General features: G+C 41.2%; 1 protein-coding gene across 1 annotated transcript in view; it reads right to left on the bottom strand.

The window, feature by feature from the left end:
• Positions 1-16,630, bottom strand: part of PATJ (PATJ crumbs cell polarity complex component) — a 148,593-nt gene that overhangs the window by 39,751 nt on the left and 92,212 nt on the right. The window contains exons 28-29 of the mRNA XM_074152513.1: positions 12,977-13,068; positions 3,028-3,100 (exon numbers count right to left, since the gene is read on the bottom strand). Coding sequence (XP_074008614.1) covers positions 3,028-3,100; positions 12,977-13,068 — 165 coding nt within the window. The remainder of the gene's footprint in view (positions 1-3,027; positions 3,101-12,976; positions 13,069-16,630) is intronic.

Genomic DNA, 16,630 nt, shown 5'->3' with positions numbered 1-16,630 from the left:
CTGGCCTGAAGTACCGCGAGGTAGTCCAATATGGGCACTTAGGTGGGTCTGGGTCAACTTTCAAGGCCAGAATAATCCCTATCAGCTATGAAAACTGTTGAGTTTGTAGGGAAGGAAACCCAGTTTCCTTCATACAATCTAAAGAGGTTGGTAGCAGCAGGACTGAGAGCTCCACCCTGGAGGAGCCGAAGCTCTTCTGGTTAGAACACATGGCCACCAAGCTCAGGATTCAGGTACTTTACTGTGACAGTACTGCAAATGACATTCAACAGCAGCTACTGGAGAACCAACAAATGAAGGTAATGGCCCAAAAGATCTAAGTATTTTCACCAAGATGCGCTCCAGAGCTTTCTCCTGCGTAAAGTTTTTCTCTTTCTATAGAGGATTCCCCACAAAAACGGCCCTTGAGACATAAACCAGCACCAAACCAGGTAGAAAAGCTTGTCTGATCAGGATTTTCTGGTATTTTCTCTAGATAATAACTAGCATAGTTATCACTAGAAGAAAAATTATTTCCTTCCCATACTTACAATTGAAGTTAAGGTATACAGGAAGTGGCATCTTTTCAGGGAAACCGTTAAGTTAGAATGTAAAGGTTAGAGTATCACTAATTTGGTTACATGCAAAATTTAACACTTTAAGTCTCCTTCCCTTTTTTAAACCAACCAGGTCCCAAATCTGAAAAGTTTTTTGATTATTTTAATTTACTTTATTTTAAAATAGTTTTGACACACTTAAGCTTTCAATCCAAATCTGGAGCTGTTCTCTCTTGCAAAGCAAAATGGACTATGTACAACAAATCAGATTTCAAGATCTTCAGTCCTAGAAGCAAAATTATTTCTTAATTTCCATTAGACATTTTACATTTAAGTGCGCAATGAGAATCACCCAAATGTCTTGACCACCACTTGTAGGTGGTAAAGTATCTCTGGTTAGGTAAAGTATCTCTGCGTTAGTACAAAGGCTCACTCTGTTCACTATTACAACAAAATATCTCATTCTGTGGCTTTCTGATGAATAAAAGTTTTTTAAAACAGATATATTACAGTAATTAATATTTAATAGACTTCGCCTCTGGTGGCTTGCCCACAGTGTTACACCACATCATAGATTTACCCTGTCCTGCAACTCCATGCAATGAAGCAAGACCCTTTTTTAAGGCATATTTACTGTTTGTTGCTTTCCATATTAAAATACCTTAATGAAGATAAAGAGATAAACTGAAGAAAATTAACACAACAGTGCATGGTAACTATGGCACCCTGATAATCTGTTACACCAGCCGGGCTATTTAATCTGATCTGACAAGTTTCATGTACAGTGCATGTAGCACACAATGTTAAATATTTATTTGGTATTTCAAAGATATAATTTCAAGATGTAATGCACAGTCAGTTTTGTTTTGCTTTATTTACAGAAGGAAGAGCTGCCACGGGAAAGCAATGTAGATTTCTATACAGCAACAGTGTCTTTTGGTTACATTTATTTTATATAATAAAAAGATACTGGCTGGAATTAAAAACCTGCGTTTACTTATAAAACACTCAGCACGTAAATAGTAAGAGCTTGCCATTAATGCATGAAACTCAACCCACAAGCATCTACCTCTCCAGGCAAACATCCTGAGCGCTTTGGTTTCCACATGCTGGTAGAGTCTAATTACAGTCATTTGACCACAGAGCACAGAATGTCCCTAAACAAAGCTTCCTGGCTCCTCCCGAAGACACAAATATTAAACAAAGCTAGGAACAAATGCAGGTATTAGAGAGTCAACAAAAATAAAATGAACTCGGGTTCTGTAAACTGTAGAGCAATTTGCAATCCACCAGCTGCACCTGGGACACGCGGCTTTTACGCAGGAAAGAACGAAAAGCCAAAGTACTGTCCAAAAATGACTCGGATCCAAAGAAAAACTGAGCACCTCGTGCACTGTGAGCACTGCGCCTGCATGGAATATAATCTGGAAAGCAATAGCAAGTCTGCCAACAGGACATTCATCCAGCCTTTCCCACCACGGACCAGCGCTGCGGGATCACAGTAATGCTTACTGAAATACCAGGAGTTCAATGCACATGAATTCATCAATTCAAAGCGAGACCAAACCCCAATCGAATTACAAAACATCTTTTGCTTTATTAGGTCAAATAGAAATGGAATTAAAAAGCAACAACAAGGCTAACCATGTACTTTATCTAGAAAATTTCGTTACACCACGTCGAGATGTCAAAATGATAACCGTGTGGTGACACTGCAGGGATTCATGGTGCACAGGAGAGCAATCGCTCTGCGCCGGGGCTGTGATAGCAGCTATAATGAGGGAAAACACTGGTAACATCACCACGCTAAGGAACTTTTTGTGTTGGAAGATCGTATGCTACAACACTGTGTATTAAACACCCCTCGGCTGCTCCTCCAAGGAAGAAAATGAGCAGGAACGAGAGAGTCCGATGCTGGGGCACAGGAGGCAGTGGTGGACCAGGGCTCTCATTTGGGCTGGGATTGTCCCAGGGGCCTCCTGTAATGCACACTATGGACACAGTGACCTCTTTTACCATAGCTAGTTGCTGGTCACCCTTACTTTGTTTTTAGAGATGCTGATCGGAGGGTATTCTGGGGGAAAAAGAACTTAGAAGGTGGGAGCTTTCCCCTGACAAACGCTCATTTCTCTTCTGTAGGATTTCCATGTCCCACCCAAAAAGGCCTCACCATGACTACTCAAACCAGCTGAAAAAGGAGTGGGACAGGAGATGGCAAGGTTTTCATTTGGAGACTTTTCTTCCTCCTGTACAGCAATAACCTGTTTAATATCTGTCGTTAATGCCATGCCGGCCCTTTCAGTAATGATGAGATCAATAACGAAGTGACAGGGGAAAATATGCCTATTAGGTCAAGTTCCTACCCAATGCATTTTATGATTCAGGGTTTAATTAGACAAGGTGCCCGAATTTATAATGAACTGCTAATTATGATTAATCTGTCTAATTTAGCAATCCCTAATTAAAAAAAACACAAACCCATAAACCTTACCTCAGTAGAAGAGTGGGAGCTGGAAGGTAGTGGGAAAGGAGCAACAGCCATCTGATTGACTGCATCTTCACTTCTGCAAAACAAACAACCAGCAACATATGACACACCAAACCACAATAATAAACTTTTCTTTTGAGTTGCTTTTACCCAATAAGGAAATACTCTTACTAGAAGTTAGAGCTAAGAAAAGCACTTTGCTTTTGTTCTTTGCTAGCAAACAGATTACATCCCTTCTTGGGACCACAGTAGTTTCATCCGGGACATACTGACATCACATTCTTTGGAAATCTAATTTTGTGTGGATTATCAGAGGATGCAGTTGGAGTTTATGGTCCCTACACATCAATACATGTGCTAAATCTTTGTTAGCCTCTTCTGATAGTGTCTACATTTGTAAACTGCTTGTTTGCAGTCTAGCATTCACATTACTGAAATATAATACCTGTTCTACTACAACAGATTGCTTTTTCTTTTTTGTTCATATTTGCTGTGGTCTTTTCTAAAAGATTCAATGTAAAAACTTGGAAGAATTTTTCTAAAATGCAGGGGGAAGAAAACAGACGAACATTGATTCCCCCTACATATAAAGTGCGTTATTTTTCTAAGATGCTTATTATGTATGGCATCTTTTCCTCTGTCCTCTTTAAAATGCGTTCCTAAGTTGACATCTGATAACTTTGTAACTTTCCAGAGCCTTTTTCTTTTTTTTATTTTAATTAAATAGCATTCTGCCTTGCTAATGTTTTTCCTCAACTGCCATTTAAAATTACTTGGCTTGTAGAATTAGCTCTGCAATTTTTTTGGCCTCTGTAAAACCGAACCAAGTAAAATATCACTTCAGTGATATTGTTTAAGGCAAATCTGAAGCACGTTAAAAAAAAAAAGGCTCCAAATATTGCTTCAAAAACTGTACCGATGCACCTCTATTTTTGGGGTAACCAACTCTCACAGGAACATGATGCAAGCCCCATTTTGCTACAGATTCAGTACTATCACACAGTCTCTGCTCGCCAAAACGTGACAGAGGAGGAATCCGAAACAGTGCTGCTTTGCAGATACACATCTGAGATGAAAGGACATGACTTCTCATGCAGTGGGTCTTCTGGGTTTGATGTCTGATCCTACCTACCACCTTCCAGGCTACCGTAACGCAAGCAGAATTTTTTCCTCTTTAGTTTCTGGTACAAAATATGGGACTAGTATGTGTTTAAAAACATCTTACAGAAGTGCCTGAAAGCAAAAAAGGTCTCATTTTATGCCTCAAGAGTTAAACGCATGAAGAAAGCGTGTTCTGATCACTGGAAGACAACGCTGTAGATCAATAGCTCTCGGCAGAGCAGCGTATGGGAAATTCAGCCCCAGGCGTTTGAAAGGATAAATCCTGCAGGCAGAGGTTGGGGAACGCATTTACTTATCTTCAACCAAACAGGCACGCAATTCAAAGGACTTGGTTCCGTGCCACTCATTTTTGTACTCGCTCCCAGCCTCTCCTCTCGGCCCCGCTCAAAGCCTTGCGAGAGGCAGAGACCAGGCTCGCCTCAGAAGCGGAGCATCCCGTGATGCAGGAACACGCCTGCACGGGGCCAAGGCAGAAATCCGAGGAATGCACAGAATCAAGCCCACGAATTTTCTAAGCGTTTCACAATTTCCAAGTGCGTTTTGCCCCGTAAGGCGTATTAGGCAAGGACATTTATCCTCCTCTTATCCTCAAGAGACATCGATCTAATTTTGTTGCTTTTCTAGCCAGTAAGAATAAATCAGCAAATGTAAGGTGTCTAAGAGACCCAGCAATTTTTACTTGACTGCAGAGGTTTTTCTGACAACAGTTTATAGGAAGCACAAACAGCACGAAAACTACCAACACTTCTGCAGCCTTCAATGCACGCCGCATACCTTGCAACGAGGAGCAAACTTGAAAATAACAAGGTATGTAGAAAGCTTTGTAAGAAATACTCTAAAAATTGCTAGACAGAAGCTTCGTGATCTGCATGACAAAGTGGGGTGTAATTAATTATACCAACTAGTTTCTACTTCATATAAACACACAAATTTTTTTATTTTTTTTTTCCCAATCACTGGGCAAACATCTTTACGCAGTTTTAAATGGATGGCCATTATTATTCCAAGCAATAAAAAACCCACTTACAGTAATTCCCTGAGAAAAAAAAAGCAAAAAATAATAAAAAAACCCCAAGGTTACAAAGTGTCACAACTTGTAATCTCCCCCTGCTAGGACTCGTACATATTTAAATACTTTAATGCTGCTTCAAAGAAGAATGCTTCAAAGCAGAATCAAAGTGGGAACATATTTTAAAGTGACAGATCTAATAATAAATTGCTCTTTCTGCTCTCCACTTCCATAAGTGTCCTCGACTAAAACATGAATTTATTTACAACTGAAAGGAGCAATCATTTTCTTTTGATGCAGGAGCAGACAGCTTAGAAGTCTGAACATCATATTCAAATTACAGGGGCTTCAAATGAGCATTCAATGCATTTGCCAATAGCTGCTACACAACCACCTCCGAGAAAGCTGTTCTGTTACCAGCGCTCGATACTGCTTGAGGTTAAGATGTCTAAACCCTTCACAGTCAAGACACAGCTTCATACTCGCGGGGTCAAAGTCACACACAATGCAATTTATACAGCAGGGAGGCCTGGAGGCTCCCCCTCCACTATCTGCAGAAATGATAAACACCCACCACTCTTCTTCCAGCTCTCGTACTGGTTTGTGTAAGACGCTGGGATGGGAGCCCACCTCCTTCCTGAGCTCGCGCACCAGACAGCTGTTTATATTTCATCGGTTACACATAAACGGAACGGGGAAGGAATTCATCACTCCTCCCGCAAACACTTTTACTGCCTCTGACCTCTCAGGATGAGTTTCTGAGTGAAAACGGGAATTAGATCTGCTGGGAGGTGAGAGCGCCCATCGCTTGTACCAACCTCACTGCCCACGGCTCGACACTGAAGAAACCAGCAGCTTTCCCTCCGCAAAGGGAGCGAGATCAAAGCAATATGTAAGTGGCAAAGACTCTTTAAACTTTAGAGAAGCTCGTACCCTTTCAGCTTTATTTGATTACTTTGCCATACTTTACTACACTCCAATTTTCTTTCCAGTCCAAATAGGACCCCTGGACATTCCCCGTCCTTTCTTGCTGACCAAAGAGAAGAACTTCTGATGTTTGGCTCCATCTCACAACTGCACCCCCGATGAAGAGGCAGATGTGCAGCTGAAGCAAAGACAAATACAGTTATTACTGACTAATAATTAACCACCATAAACACTTGGCACAAAAAAAAAAAAAGCCTAAAGAGAGCAATATGCAAATATAAATCTAACGGGATTACTCATTCCACGCTGCAGAAAGGAAGCCTGAAGGGAAGCTGAAGTTGTGTGCTGGAAGGCTCCAGCTAAGCTGCCCTGCAACGCCACGCTGCACTTATCAGAGAGCTGGCTCTGGCACTTCAGAGGAACGTCACACACAGCTGGAACGGTCCATGAAGCATTCAGAAAGCTATCTTTCTAAAGATGATAACCAGAAGCCACAGTCTCAGCCAATTCACGTTTATTTTTTTTCCATTTGCTCATCAACCTCAGACTTTCAGTTCTTGGATTCAGGTTACATGCCTTCCTTTGAGGACATTTTCTGTTTTCCATTTTACTTACTGTTATGGCTCTCAGGTTTGCGATGGTATAAGCTCAATGTCGTGTAACGCTAAGAAAATCCTTGATGAGCACGCTGAACGAGATCCGTTATCTGTCTAAAGCAGAGCATCTTGTCTCAGATACTGTCCAAACTTCTTCTATGATCAGCGCAAAATCAAGACAAATCGCAAACCAGGTCCACTCAGAAGGGCAATTCATCCCAGCACCAAAATTACCTGATTTAGGACAAGATGAACTGAATTGCTTTTTGGAGGTTCCCGACAACTGTTCACTAATCACAGAAATCCAGATGACCTCTAGATGTCTAAACCAAGGGAGATGAACCTCCGGCCAAACTACCTGCAAGTACACACATCACCAACGCTAAAAGATCACTTGACAACAGCTTTGTAAGGGGTTGTGGATGCTTTTTGGGAATACAAAGTACATCAAGAACCAGGAGAAAAACCCGATACCTTGTATGCAGATGCATGACATCTTAGTTGGAATAGACCTGGAGACCAAGTGAAAGAACGTTTGCCCAGTAACCCTTAGGACTCCCACGGGTTGTGACACCAGGGCATAAAGTCCTGCAGATTATTGAAAACTTAAATTGTCCATGTCCTCCTTGTTAAAAAGGAAAAATCAGGTCAGGATCTTGTATTTTCTCATCTTTGTTTTCCCTCTAGAAATTCCTGTGGAAAAGAGGAGCTGCAGGAAAGCTGCACACTGAGAAGGTACGCTGGATTTTTCCTTCAGCTGGATCAAAGCAAGACCTTTACATCGTCTGTCTTCTTGAAAAATCTCTCCTACTAACAGCAAGAACAGGCTTGTTTTCCATTTCCCCTCCATCCACTCCTAATTATGTGAAAGCCAAATGAATACAGGTATTTTAAATGAACAACTAAACGTTCATTTAAACTGCAGCTTAAGTCATAATAGGTTTGAAAGAGCCCAAATTACTTAACTTCCTCAACCGTGCACTTGTTCCCACACGTGCATGACAGCAAGGAGGAAACGGCTCTGAAGAAAACAGGAAAAGTTCAAACTTGCACACACAGTGTCTGGCAAGAGCTTATTTTTAAAGCTTTCCCACATGAAAGAGCCTAAACAAAGCAAGTAAAACCAGTGTTTATATTATTACAATATGACCAATCATGTAAGTTAAAGCAAAAATAATTTCTAAAGTATGACAATCACGGAATCACGGAATTGTCAGAGTTGGAAGGGACCTCTAGAGACCATCTAGTCCAACTCCCCTGCTGAAGCAGGGTTGCCCAGAGCACATCACTCAGGAGCATCCAGGTGGGTTTTGAAAACCTCCAGAGAAGGGGACTCCACACCCTCCCTGGGCAGCCTGTTCCAGGGCTCTGGCACCCTCACCAGAAAGAAGTTTTTCCTCATATTTGAACGGAACTTCCTATGTTCCAGCTTGTGCCCGTTGCCCCTCGTCCTGTCACTGGGAACCACTGAAAAGAGTCTGGCTCCATCCTCCTTCAACCCACCCTTTAGGAACCTGTGAGCATTGATAAGGTCTCCCCTCAGCCTTCTCTTCTCCAGGCTAAAGAGCCCCAGCTCTCTCAGCCTTTCCTCATCAGGGAGATGCTCCAATCCCTCAATCATCTTTGTTGCCCTACGTTGGACTCTCTCCAGTAGTTCCCTGTCTCTCTTGAACTGGGGAGCCCAGAACTGGACGCAGTATTCCAGTTGTGGCCTCACCAGTGCAGAGCAGAGGGGGAGAATGACCTCCCTCAACCTACTGGCCACACTCTTCCCTACGCAGCCCAGGATCCCATTGGCCCTCTTGGCTACAAGGGCACAATATTCAAGAGTCTGGCATACAACATATAATGTTATGTATAGAGGCTTGAATAGAAGAGCAAAGATTCAGTGACAGAGTCATAGCCATGGAGAGCATTAAACAGACCGAGAACTGGCCAATCCAGCCACTGCCCTCGCTTTGCCGGTCCTCAGAGTATAAGGATCTCCCTCCTTTGCACGTCATCATAAATAACAAGAGGTCAGTCTTTGCAATGACACCTAGAGACATCAGGAGGGGTTAGGTGACAGAGATTTGTGGGCTTCACTGCGAAGCTACAATCCCATCACCAAAAAGCAGTGATAACAGAACGAACGACTGCAGTGTAGGAGGATGACTCCGGACAGGTAACAGATGGTATTTAAAATAAGCAAAATCCTACTTTATTCTTAAGGCATTTCTCATGTTTCATCACAGCACAAGACAATTTTCTTTTAAGGAATAAAGGTATACCAAAGAATGAATCACAGAACTGAACACAATGGGATGATGGTTTGAAATCAGTGCCATTCACTTTGATTCAAGCATTCAAACTATATTTGATCTGCTTATTATCCCAACACTGAAGCACCAAAACAGATTAAAGGCAGTTAATTGAGCGTGGAGAAAACATTGAATTTGCTGAATCATAAAATTCTCACTGTAAAAGAGCATTCTGATATAAACTGGATTTCCTACTACAGATGTAAAATCTAATTATATTGTTTTATTACGCATCTTAAAAGAATGGACTTACAACGCATGAACAAAAACCACAGCGGATATAAAACCCGTTCCGTTTCGGGAACTAGGGCACAGAGAATCCTCCAAGAAACAAGTCCCTTTCTCAGATTACTACCTGGCTAATCCCTCTTGTCGGAGAGACAGATCAAGGATTTCAAAAGGCAACTAAGAGCTTTATATGCCCTATGGCCACTGACTTCCACTATAGCAAGACTCTTTTATACGCTTTGGAAAGCTGCAGTCAAATTATTATTTATTCCTGATATTCAGAAATCAAAAAGACAACCCGTATTCGGTACAGTAGCGTGGAAGTCAATGCAGCAGCTGCAAGACTTTGAGGTCAGATAAAAAGCGACTGGACACTAATCAAAGGAAGCGCTTGGATGGAGCCGTTTCATCTCAGGAAAATCTTGCCGTGTTTGGGCAACTGGTTGGTTTGTTTGACAAAACCAGGCGAGCAGGTTAAACGCCTGCCAATTTGTTCCTGTAGAAGGCTACAAAGCACAAGACGCACTGAATCTAAAAAAAAAAAAAAAAAAAAAAGAGTAAAGCGACACCATAACTGCAAATCTTTTAGATGCTATTAACAAGCTCATGTAATTAATGAGACCGCTGGGAAACAGTGCTGTGTTAAGACCTATATTTTGGAACCTGGCCAAAATCAACTGTTTTAAATAATCACCATCAACTTAATTGAGGAAAAGATGCTTATAAACCAGAGCGAGAAGCCTTCAAATATAAAGGGACGTCTATGATTCTCACAGCACTTACTGCACTATGTCTCATCAGCAAAAATTCCAGGAAAGGGTGGGAATGCAATTGTAACACTACCTGGGTATGAAAAAAAAGTGTGAACAGATTTTTATAGCGCAGACGGCAAGTTAGGATTTCAGTAAAAAGTCAAAAAGGCTGAGGACATCTCCTATTCTTTATTTTTTCCTAGAAAAAATAAACGTGGGTGCAACAAAATCCAAGTTACTTAATGATAGTTGTTACAGTTCTCAAAGAAAGGCTTTTCTGTGCCCAGGAATTTCTGGGCTTCTTTCATAACTGATTGAAGAGTTTCTGGAAACATTCCCCCTGCCCTGCACATGAACCAAAACACCAGAAAGAGGAAAACGTTGATGCTGTTTCCTGCTTCAAAGTGAAAAGCAGCGTGCTTATCGCCGAGCATCCTTCATCTGAGGAAAAATAAGGCCTCGGGATATCAAAGAGGGTATTTTTTAGTACTAGCCCAAGAGTCCCAGCAGTTTTGCGTTTATGTCCTAGGTCAGCTCAGTCAGACACGCGGGAACTTTTTAGGCTGCAGAATGATGTGTTTCTGGAAAACTCTAACTTACTCAGGTCTTTCATTGGTGAAACTGGAATTTTAATATCTTCATGCACATGAAGACCAAATCCATTTCTCTCATAACCCCTGCAGTACATGTTATTTTGCTGAAGTGAGCTGTGGCCTCCCCTTACTCTGTGCCCCAGGATGTGTTTTGGCTACGTCGTGCTACGGGCCTTCTACCTTTAAAAAGAAGTTGCGGGGGTAACAGGGCTCGGGAGGAGGAAAGTAGTATTTCTGTGGCAACTGGCTCCTCCTCGTTTTCAAAGCAGAACAAATGTAACGGTATCCTGCTCTTTCCACATCATTAGAGCCCAGAGGAACGAATCCGAAACCAGCCAAGCAGCAAACCGACCCGGAGAGCCGAGTCTGCCACACTCAGCGCTTTGTTCTCGGCTGGAAAAGCCATTGCACATGCACGTACAAGAGATGGATGGAGATTCAAGATGCCCATTGCTGCTCTTGTTTCCTCCAGCTGGCACCAAGATGCAACAAGTAGTGGCGTTTCAATACCCCCATTTTATAGTATAGTTTTAAAATAAGTTGATAAAGCAAGAAAAAAACCTTTTTCTGCCAAATTGCACCACGGACAAGACTTTCTGGGACCGGCACAGTCTTATGGTTCGTGTTTTCAGTCAATCACATCCTCTGGTTTTGTGGTCTAAAGTGTAGGTATGGGTAACACCAAGATAAAATGGGCTCATGGGCTGTAGGTTGCAAGAGAAAAGAAAATTATCCTCGTTTCTCCTTAAAATTCACCTTGAAGAGAGACAGTCTAATTTGGCGTTACTAAAATTGTGAAACACCCCTCTTGCTATGAGAAGTTGACCGTACATCAAAAAAAATAAATAGGTGACATCAGTTTTCTCCCTGTGTCAGAGCCACTGCTCGAGTTACTAATGACATTCTCTCAGTGGGAGAATTTCGTTTCATCGCTGTTCGAGCGGCCGCTCAGGTCAAGCGAACAGACCCATCAGTTGTCGGCGGACTCTATCACAAGGCCGGGAGCAGTGACAAGATACGTGCTCTGGGGGAGTGTGAAGACAGAAGTTTACAACCTCAGCAGCAGCATTTAAAGATGGAAACTTTTTTTATTTTAAAAAGCTCTAGAGACAAGATTTATCCAATGGTGTTTCCGATATCTAACTACCAATTGTGATCATTAAGACAACTTTTTGCCTTGAAATCCACTTCTACAGCACTAAACCCAGCCCTGGGTTTTGGTTTCATGAGTTGTGGTTCTGCCTCTGGAGCTTCCAACCAGACACATTTTCCACGTGCAATTAAGTAATGGTGAGTGAGTTGTTGTACATGACGTTTAATTTTCAAACGCTGGGGAAAGTAACACGGGAGCTGCAGGCGAGATCATTAATCTCCTCCAGATCCTCCGTGCTGCCAAGTACAGCAGCTCATTCCTCACCGCGCTAATGCCGCTCTTCCATCATTTCTGTGTGCGCTGCACCTGACACAGCCACGCCGGTAAATGTACACATTTATATGCATTCACCCACAGATTATTACAGTGTTCACAGGTAAGCTGTGTATGAGCGAAGAATATAAACCAGTATCAAGTATGATGTATATATCGGCGGGAAGACCACATTATAAAGTGACATGGGGATAAAAGCCCAACGGAAGTCACAGCTGGAATAGATGAATTTATGACATTCCAATATATTAAAGCATCTATGGGTTCTGAGAAAGAGACAGCTTCTTCCCAGACCTCCTGCCCAGGGTCATAAGAGTAACACTTCCTGAACCTCAGAGTGAATGCATGAAGGTGTCCTTAATTCACATACAAAGAGGAAACATTTTCACGCTCGGAGTAAAAGAAAAGATGCCAACAGGTAATTCTCATGCAGATGAAAAATTGTTTACCTCCTCCAGAAGCCATCCCAGTGCTCCTTGTCAAAGTCAGGCCCCACCTCTGTACAAATAAGTCCTAGCTTACTTCTAGAATTCTCTTTTGATGCCCATACAAAGCTACCCCTCGCACATCCCATGCTCTGTGTACTCCATCCACACTCACCCACTCCTCTCACCGCAGCCCCCTCTCCAGCCCCGAGCCTCTGCACCGTTTCCACTCCCTTCTGGCTGCCCGGGTGACACAAGCTGCCCACCCCGTCCTTGCGCTGGCAGAACCAACCTACAGCACTTTAGTAAGATGTGGGGGAAGAAGCTTTTATCAGGGTGCTCTCAAGCGCAAATCTCCAGCAGACACCCTAAAACAGGCATTCAATCACATGAAATCTTTTTTCTTAAACATAATTAAGGAGAACTCTTCAACTGTCCTGAGAATAGTCAAGGAAAAGGTTTATTTCACTTCAAAGAGAACTGAGCAAGTTTAGCATTTTCAAAGCAAGCTAAATAAATATGTAATGTAACAGGCTAAAGCACAAACAAATGTTTTGATGAGAACCGATCTTACCGTATGAAAACTAGCTTGACCTTTGATGGGGCAGTCTTAATGATTGCAGAAGCATTCTGATGACTTCTTCCATACAGTATCTGATTGTTTATCTGTTCAAAGAAAATGAAGATTTTCATGTAAGGGGAGGAGTATGCGTTGTTTTAAATTATACCACCAAGACATCCAAATTCACCGTGGGATAAAGAGGTAAGACTTAAAGAAAACGTGGTCTGCAACATATAAACCAGATAACTTTTGAGATTCTTACAGACAGAAAAACCAACATTGTACTTACAGAAAAATCTACTGGTGTTGTAAAGAGAGAAATACTGGAGCTGAGGCACTAAGAGCCTCTTCCAGGCCCAGCTGTGCTGCAGAAGGACATCCGAGGAGGATGGGGTGCAGTCTGCAACTCAGCAGCAACAACTGAAACACTTTTAATCACCTTTCTTATCATTCCTTTTGAAAAGATAAGTCCTAATTTGATTTTAAGAACATCCTCCTCCTCATACTGATTCCATGATGGACCACAGAATTGCAGCCTTAGAACGGACTTTAAAATATTACATTTTCAACATCTCAGACTTCAATTTATCAAAGCAAAAAACGCTGTATTAATAGAAAAACATTCCAAGTTTTATTCTAGACCGATATAAAATAGGAACCAAGGCAGAGATAATTAGGCCTTATTAGTAAGCCACAAATGAAATGATTCTTTTACTCTTTTTCACAGATCCATAGAATGGATTTTAAGTTTTGTTCCCAGATTTTTGCAAAACAACTTGATCTGAGAAGAATCACGTAGATATGGCAACAGCACAGATTTCGAGACAGACACTGCTACAGGCAACTGACAGTTTAGAAAAACTTGCTCTTAAGGTTGTGCTGACTCCTCAGTTCTGCTGACAATTTAATTCTTCTGACAATTTAAGGACCTGCCCCATCACTTTTGCCGTGATGGATCAAACACCTAAGCACAGCAGGAGACACCAACTACTACTTTGGACACTTTTGCTGCGTGCAAGCAAATGCTGCAGTTTTCAGAGGGAAATAATTGGTTTTAATACAGGATGTGCTTCAGGACTTTTCCTTCTGTAGGAACCAGAAGTCTTTTCCCATATTGAGGAAAATAAGATGCTTACTGTCTTATTTTCACACTCTCAGCAAGTGGGACCTCAACAAGGAGAGCAGCATCTCTGAGATGAATATAGTAGTTACGAGCCAACCAAAAGCATACTCATTATCATACCACAAAAATAACCTAAAGTGTTTAAATGGAATATTTAAAGCATTTCATTCATGTCACAGCCAGGGCTTGTGTTTAACACCTTGCATCCCCTCCACCTGCCTGAGATGCCCTGAGTTCCTTGGGCTTCAGCTCCCCTTTGTTGATGCCTCCTACCTCTGAGGCATCCTAAGAGGATGCTCGGCTTTCAGCTCAGGCATTGCACAAACTACAGTTATGAAGATCGTATGCGGAACATAAGGTAGATATGAATACCTCATTAAATTTAAAGCAAGTAAAAGCTGAGCTGAGTATGATGGGAAAAAAAAAAAAAAAAGACTACGTCAAGGAGATTAACAAAACCCTTGAGCAGTCTTTTAGTTGCACCCTGACGATTTTCAGATTTAAAACTATGCTGAAGTGAACACTCAGCGAGGAGGTGAAGGAAAGCATCCTCCCCTGACCGCGGGGAGCACGACTCCCGGAGCTGCCTTCCTTCAGCTTCGACAATCCAGACTGGAATAAGCACCGAGATAACAACATTCTGTGGAAGAACAATTCTTTACCTACACCTGAATACCTGTGAAAATGAACATGGAAACTAATTCAAAAACTACATTTAACATCTTTTCTTTTGTCCAAAAAAGAGGGAAAACTTTAAAGATGAAGAGAAAGAAACTGAAATGAATAGTATTTGAAGTCATGATGGTAGTTCAGGTTCACGGCTCAGCTCATCCCATGCCTTGCCTTCTAAGCAAGCACCAGAGGCTTCCAAGCGTGCAGAATAATCTCTATTTAACTCTGTCAAAATTCTCACTCTAAGCATCTTGATTAGATTAATGCACCTCTCTGGAACTGGAGCGTTCAAACACCCTTCCAAAGTGAGCAGCCAGCTTTGTTTCAATACTGCAATTTTTCCCTTCCACTACTCATTTACAACATAATATTTACATTCACATTTGATATACCGACGCTGTTTAAAACAATAATGATAACGGAGCCCAGGAACAATTCACTGAAGATTACAGAAGGACTTTTTGTTACTGAAAATGTTTGTATTGGATTTTAGTTTTGTGTTCTTAGAAGATTTTTTTCATTCAAACAAGAGTAACCGGCCAAGTCTTACAGCCTTGTGTCATACAGGGTATTTGGTCCTATTGGCAACTTCACAATATTCCCATCTTATTTTCCCAACTTATGTGAGTTCATCAGTCAAATAAGGACAATGCAAAGACAAGAATAAAACTCCTCAGTACTTGATCATTTATTAATGGCTCAAGCCATTTACCTACTCAGTTACTCGCTGGACAAAAAGAAACCCAAGAAAGGTCTACAAGAGTCTGAAATGATCAGCGTGAAGGAAACAGCATCACAACAACGTTCCTAAGGGCTTCGGATGGTGCTGTCTGCAACTGCCACGGTCGCAAGAATAGGGCAAGAAGCAACATCCTAGGCCACACTTCGTTTATTAAAGGCAAATTTAAAAATCTGATGGCAAAAATGAATGCTGGGTTGCGTTCTGGCTTCAAGCTGGACGTGAAACTTTCAGCAAGTTTGCTGACTTAATTTCTCCAAGCTCAAAAATAAATTAGTCACTGGGCATACCATATGCTTTACAAATTGTTTGGATTTATTTAAATTACCATCATTTCTTCTAAACAGCAGACTTCTTAGATTAAAATTTATAGTCTTTACTCTGGGCGAAATTAATCCTATTCACTAGATGTATCAAATAGTCCAAAATTTAATTAGCTGTGAGCTGGGTCTGTGAGTTATAATTCTTTAATTACACCAAAATGAAAGGATAATCAAACTAATATATCTCCACAAGGTTTTTGGACTGTCCCACACAGTTATTACTGTCAGTATAATTTTTTTTTTTTTTAAAAAAGGTCACTTTCTTTTGCAAAGTAAATTAATGTTCATATACCACAGTCATAAGGAAAGCACAAAAGCCTACTTAAATAAAACAAAAAAGATAACATCTAGGATTTCATAAGCAGCACCATCTTAAATCTTTCAAATGAAATAAAGTAACACGTCAGATTAACCAAATAGTACTCTGGGAGTCAAAATCTATAAATCTGTGCTTTACTTTTTTCATTAGCAATTAGAAAAGAAAAACAAAGCTTTGACTAAGCAAAAGCAATAAACTGATCTCAATCAAACTCAACTCTTCTTTAAAGCTCTCTTTACATAACTTCTTGGACAGACTGGAGAGAACAGAGAAAGATTAAAACACACTACAGGTAAGAGGTCAGGTCAGCACACTCAAATTCAATCTTTAATATAACCCTACACTGCTTTATGGCAGATTTTATCACGTATCCCAAATGTCCTGTTGCCTTCATCTACAAAGGTTTTGTTTTACAGTTTCATACACGAAAGTAGCAGAAAGTACAAACTCACTGAAATCTGAACTCTTAAATTAGGAGAAAAAAATTTAA

This window comes from Numenius arquata, chromosome 8, assembly GCF_964106895.1.
Source record: "Numenius arquata chromosome 8, bNumArq3.hap1.1, whole genome shotgun sequence".
Classification (NCBI taxonomy): domain Eukaryota; kingdom Metazoa; phylum Chordata; class Aves; order Charadriiformes; family Scolopacidae; genus Numenius; species Numenius arquata.
Note: the sequence above shows the minus strand (reverse complement) of the source record. Positions and strands in the feature narration are given on the sequence as shown.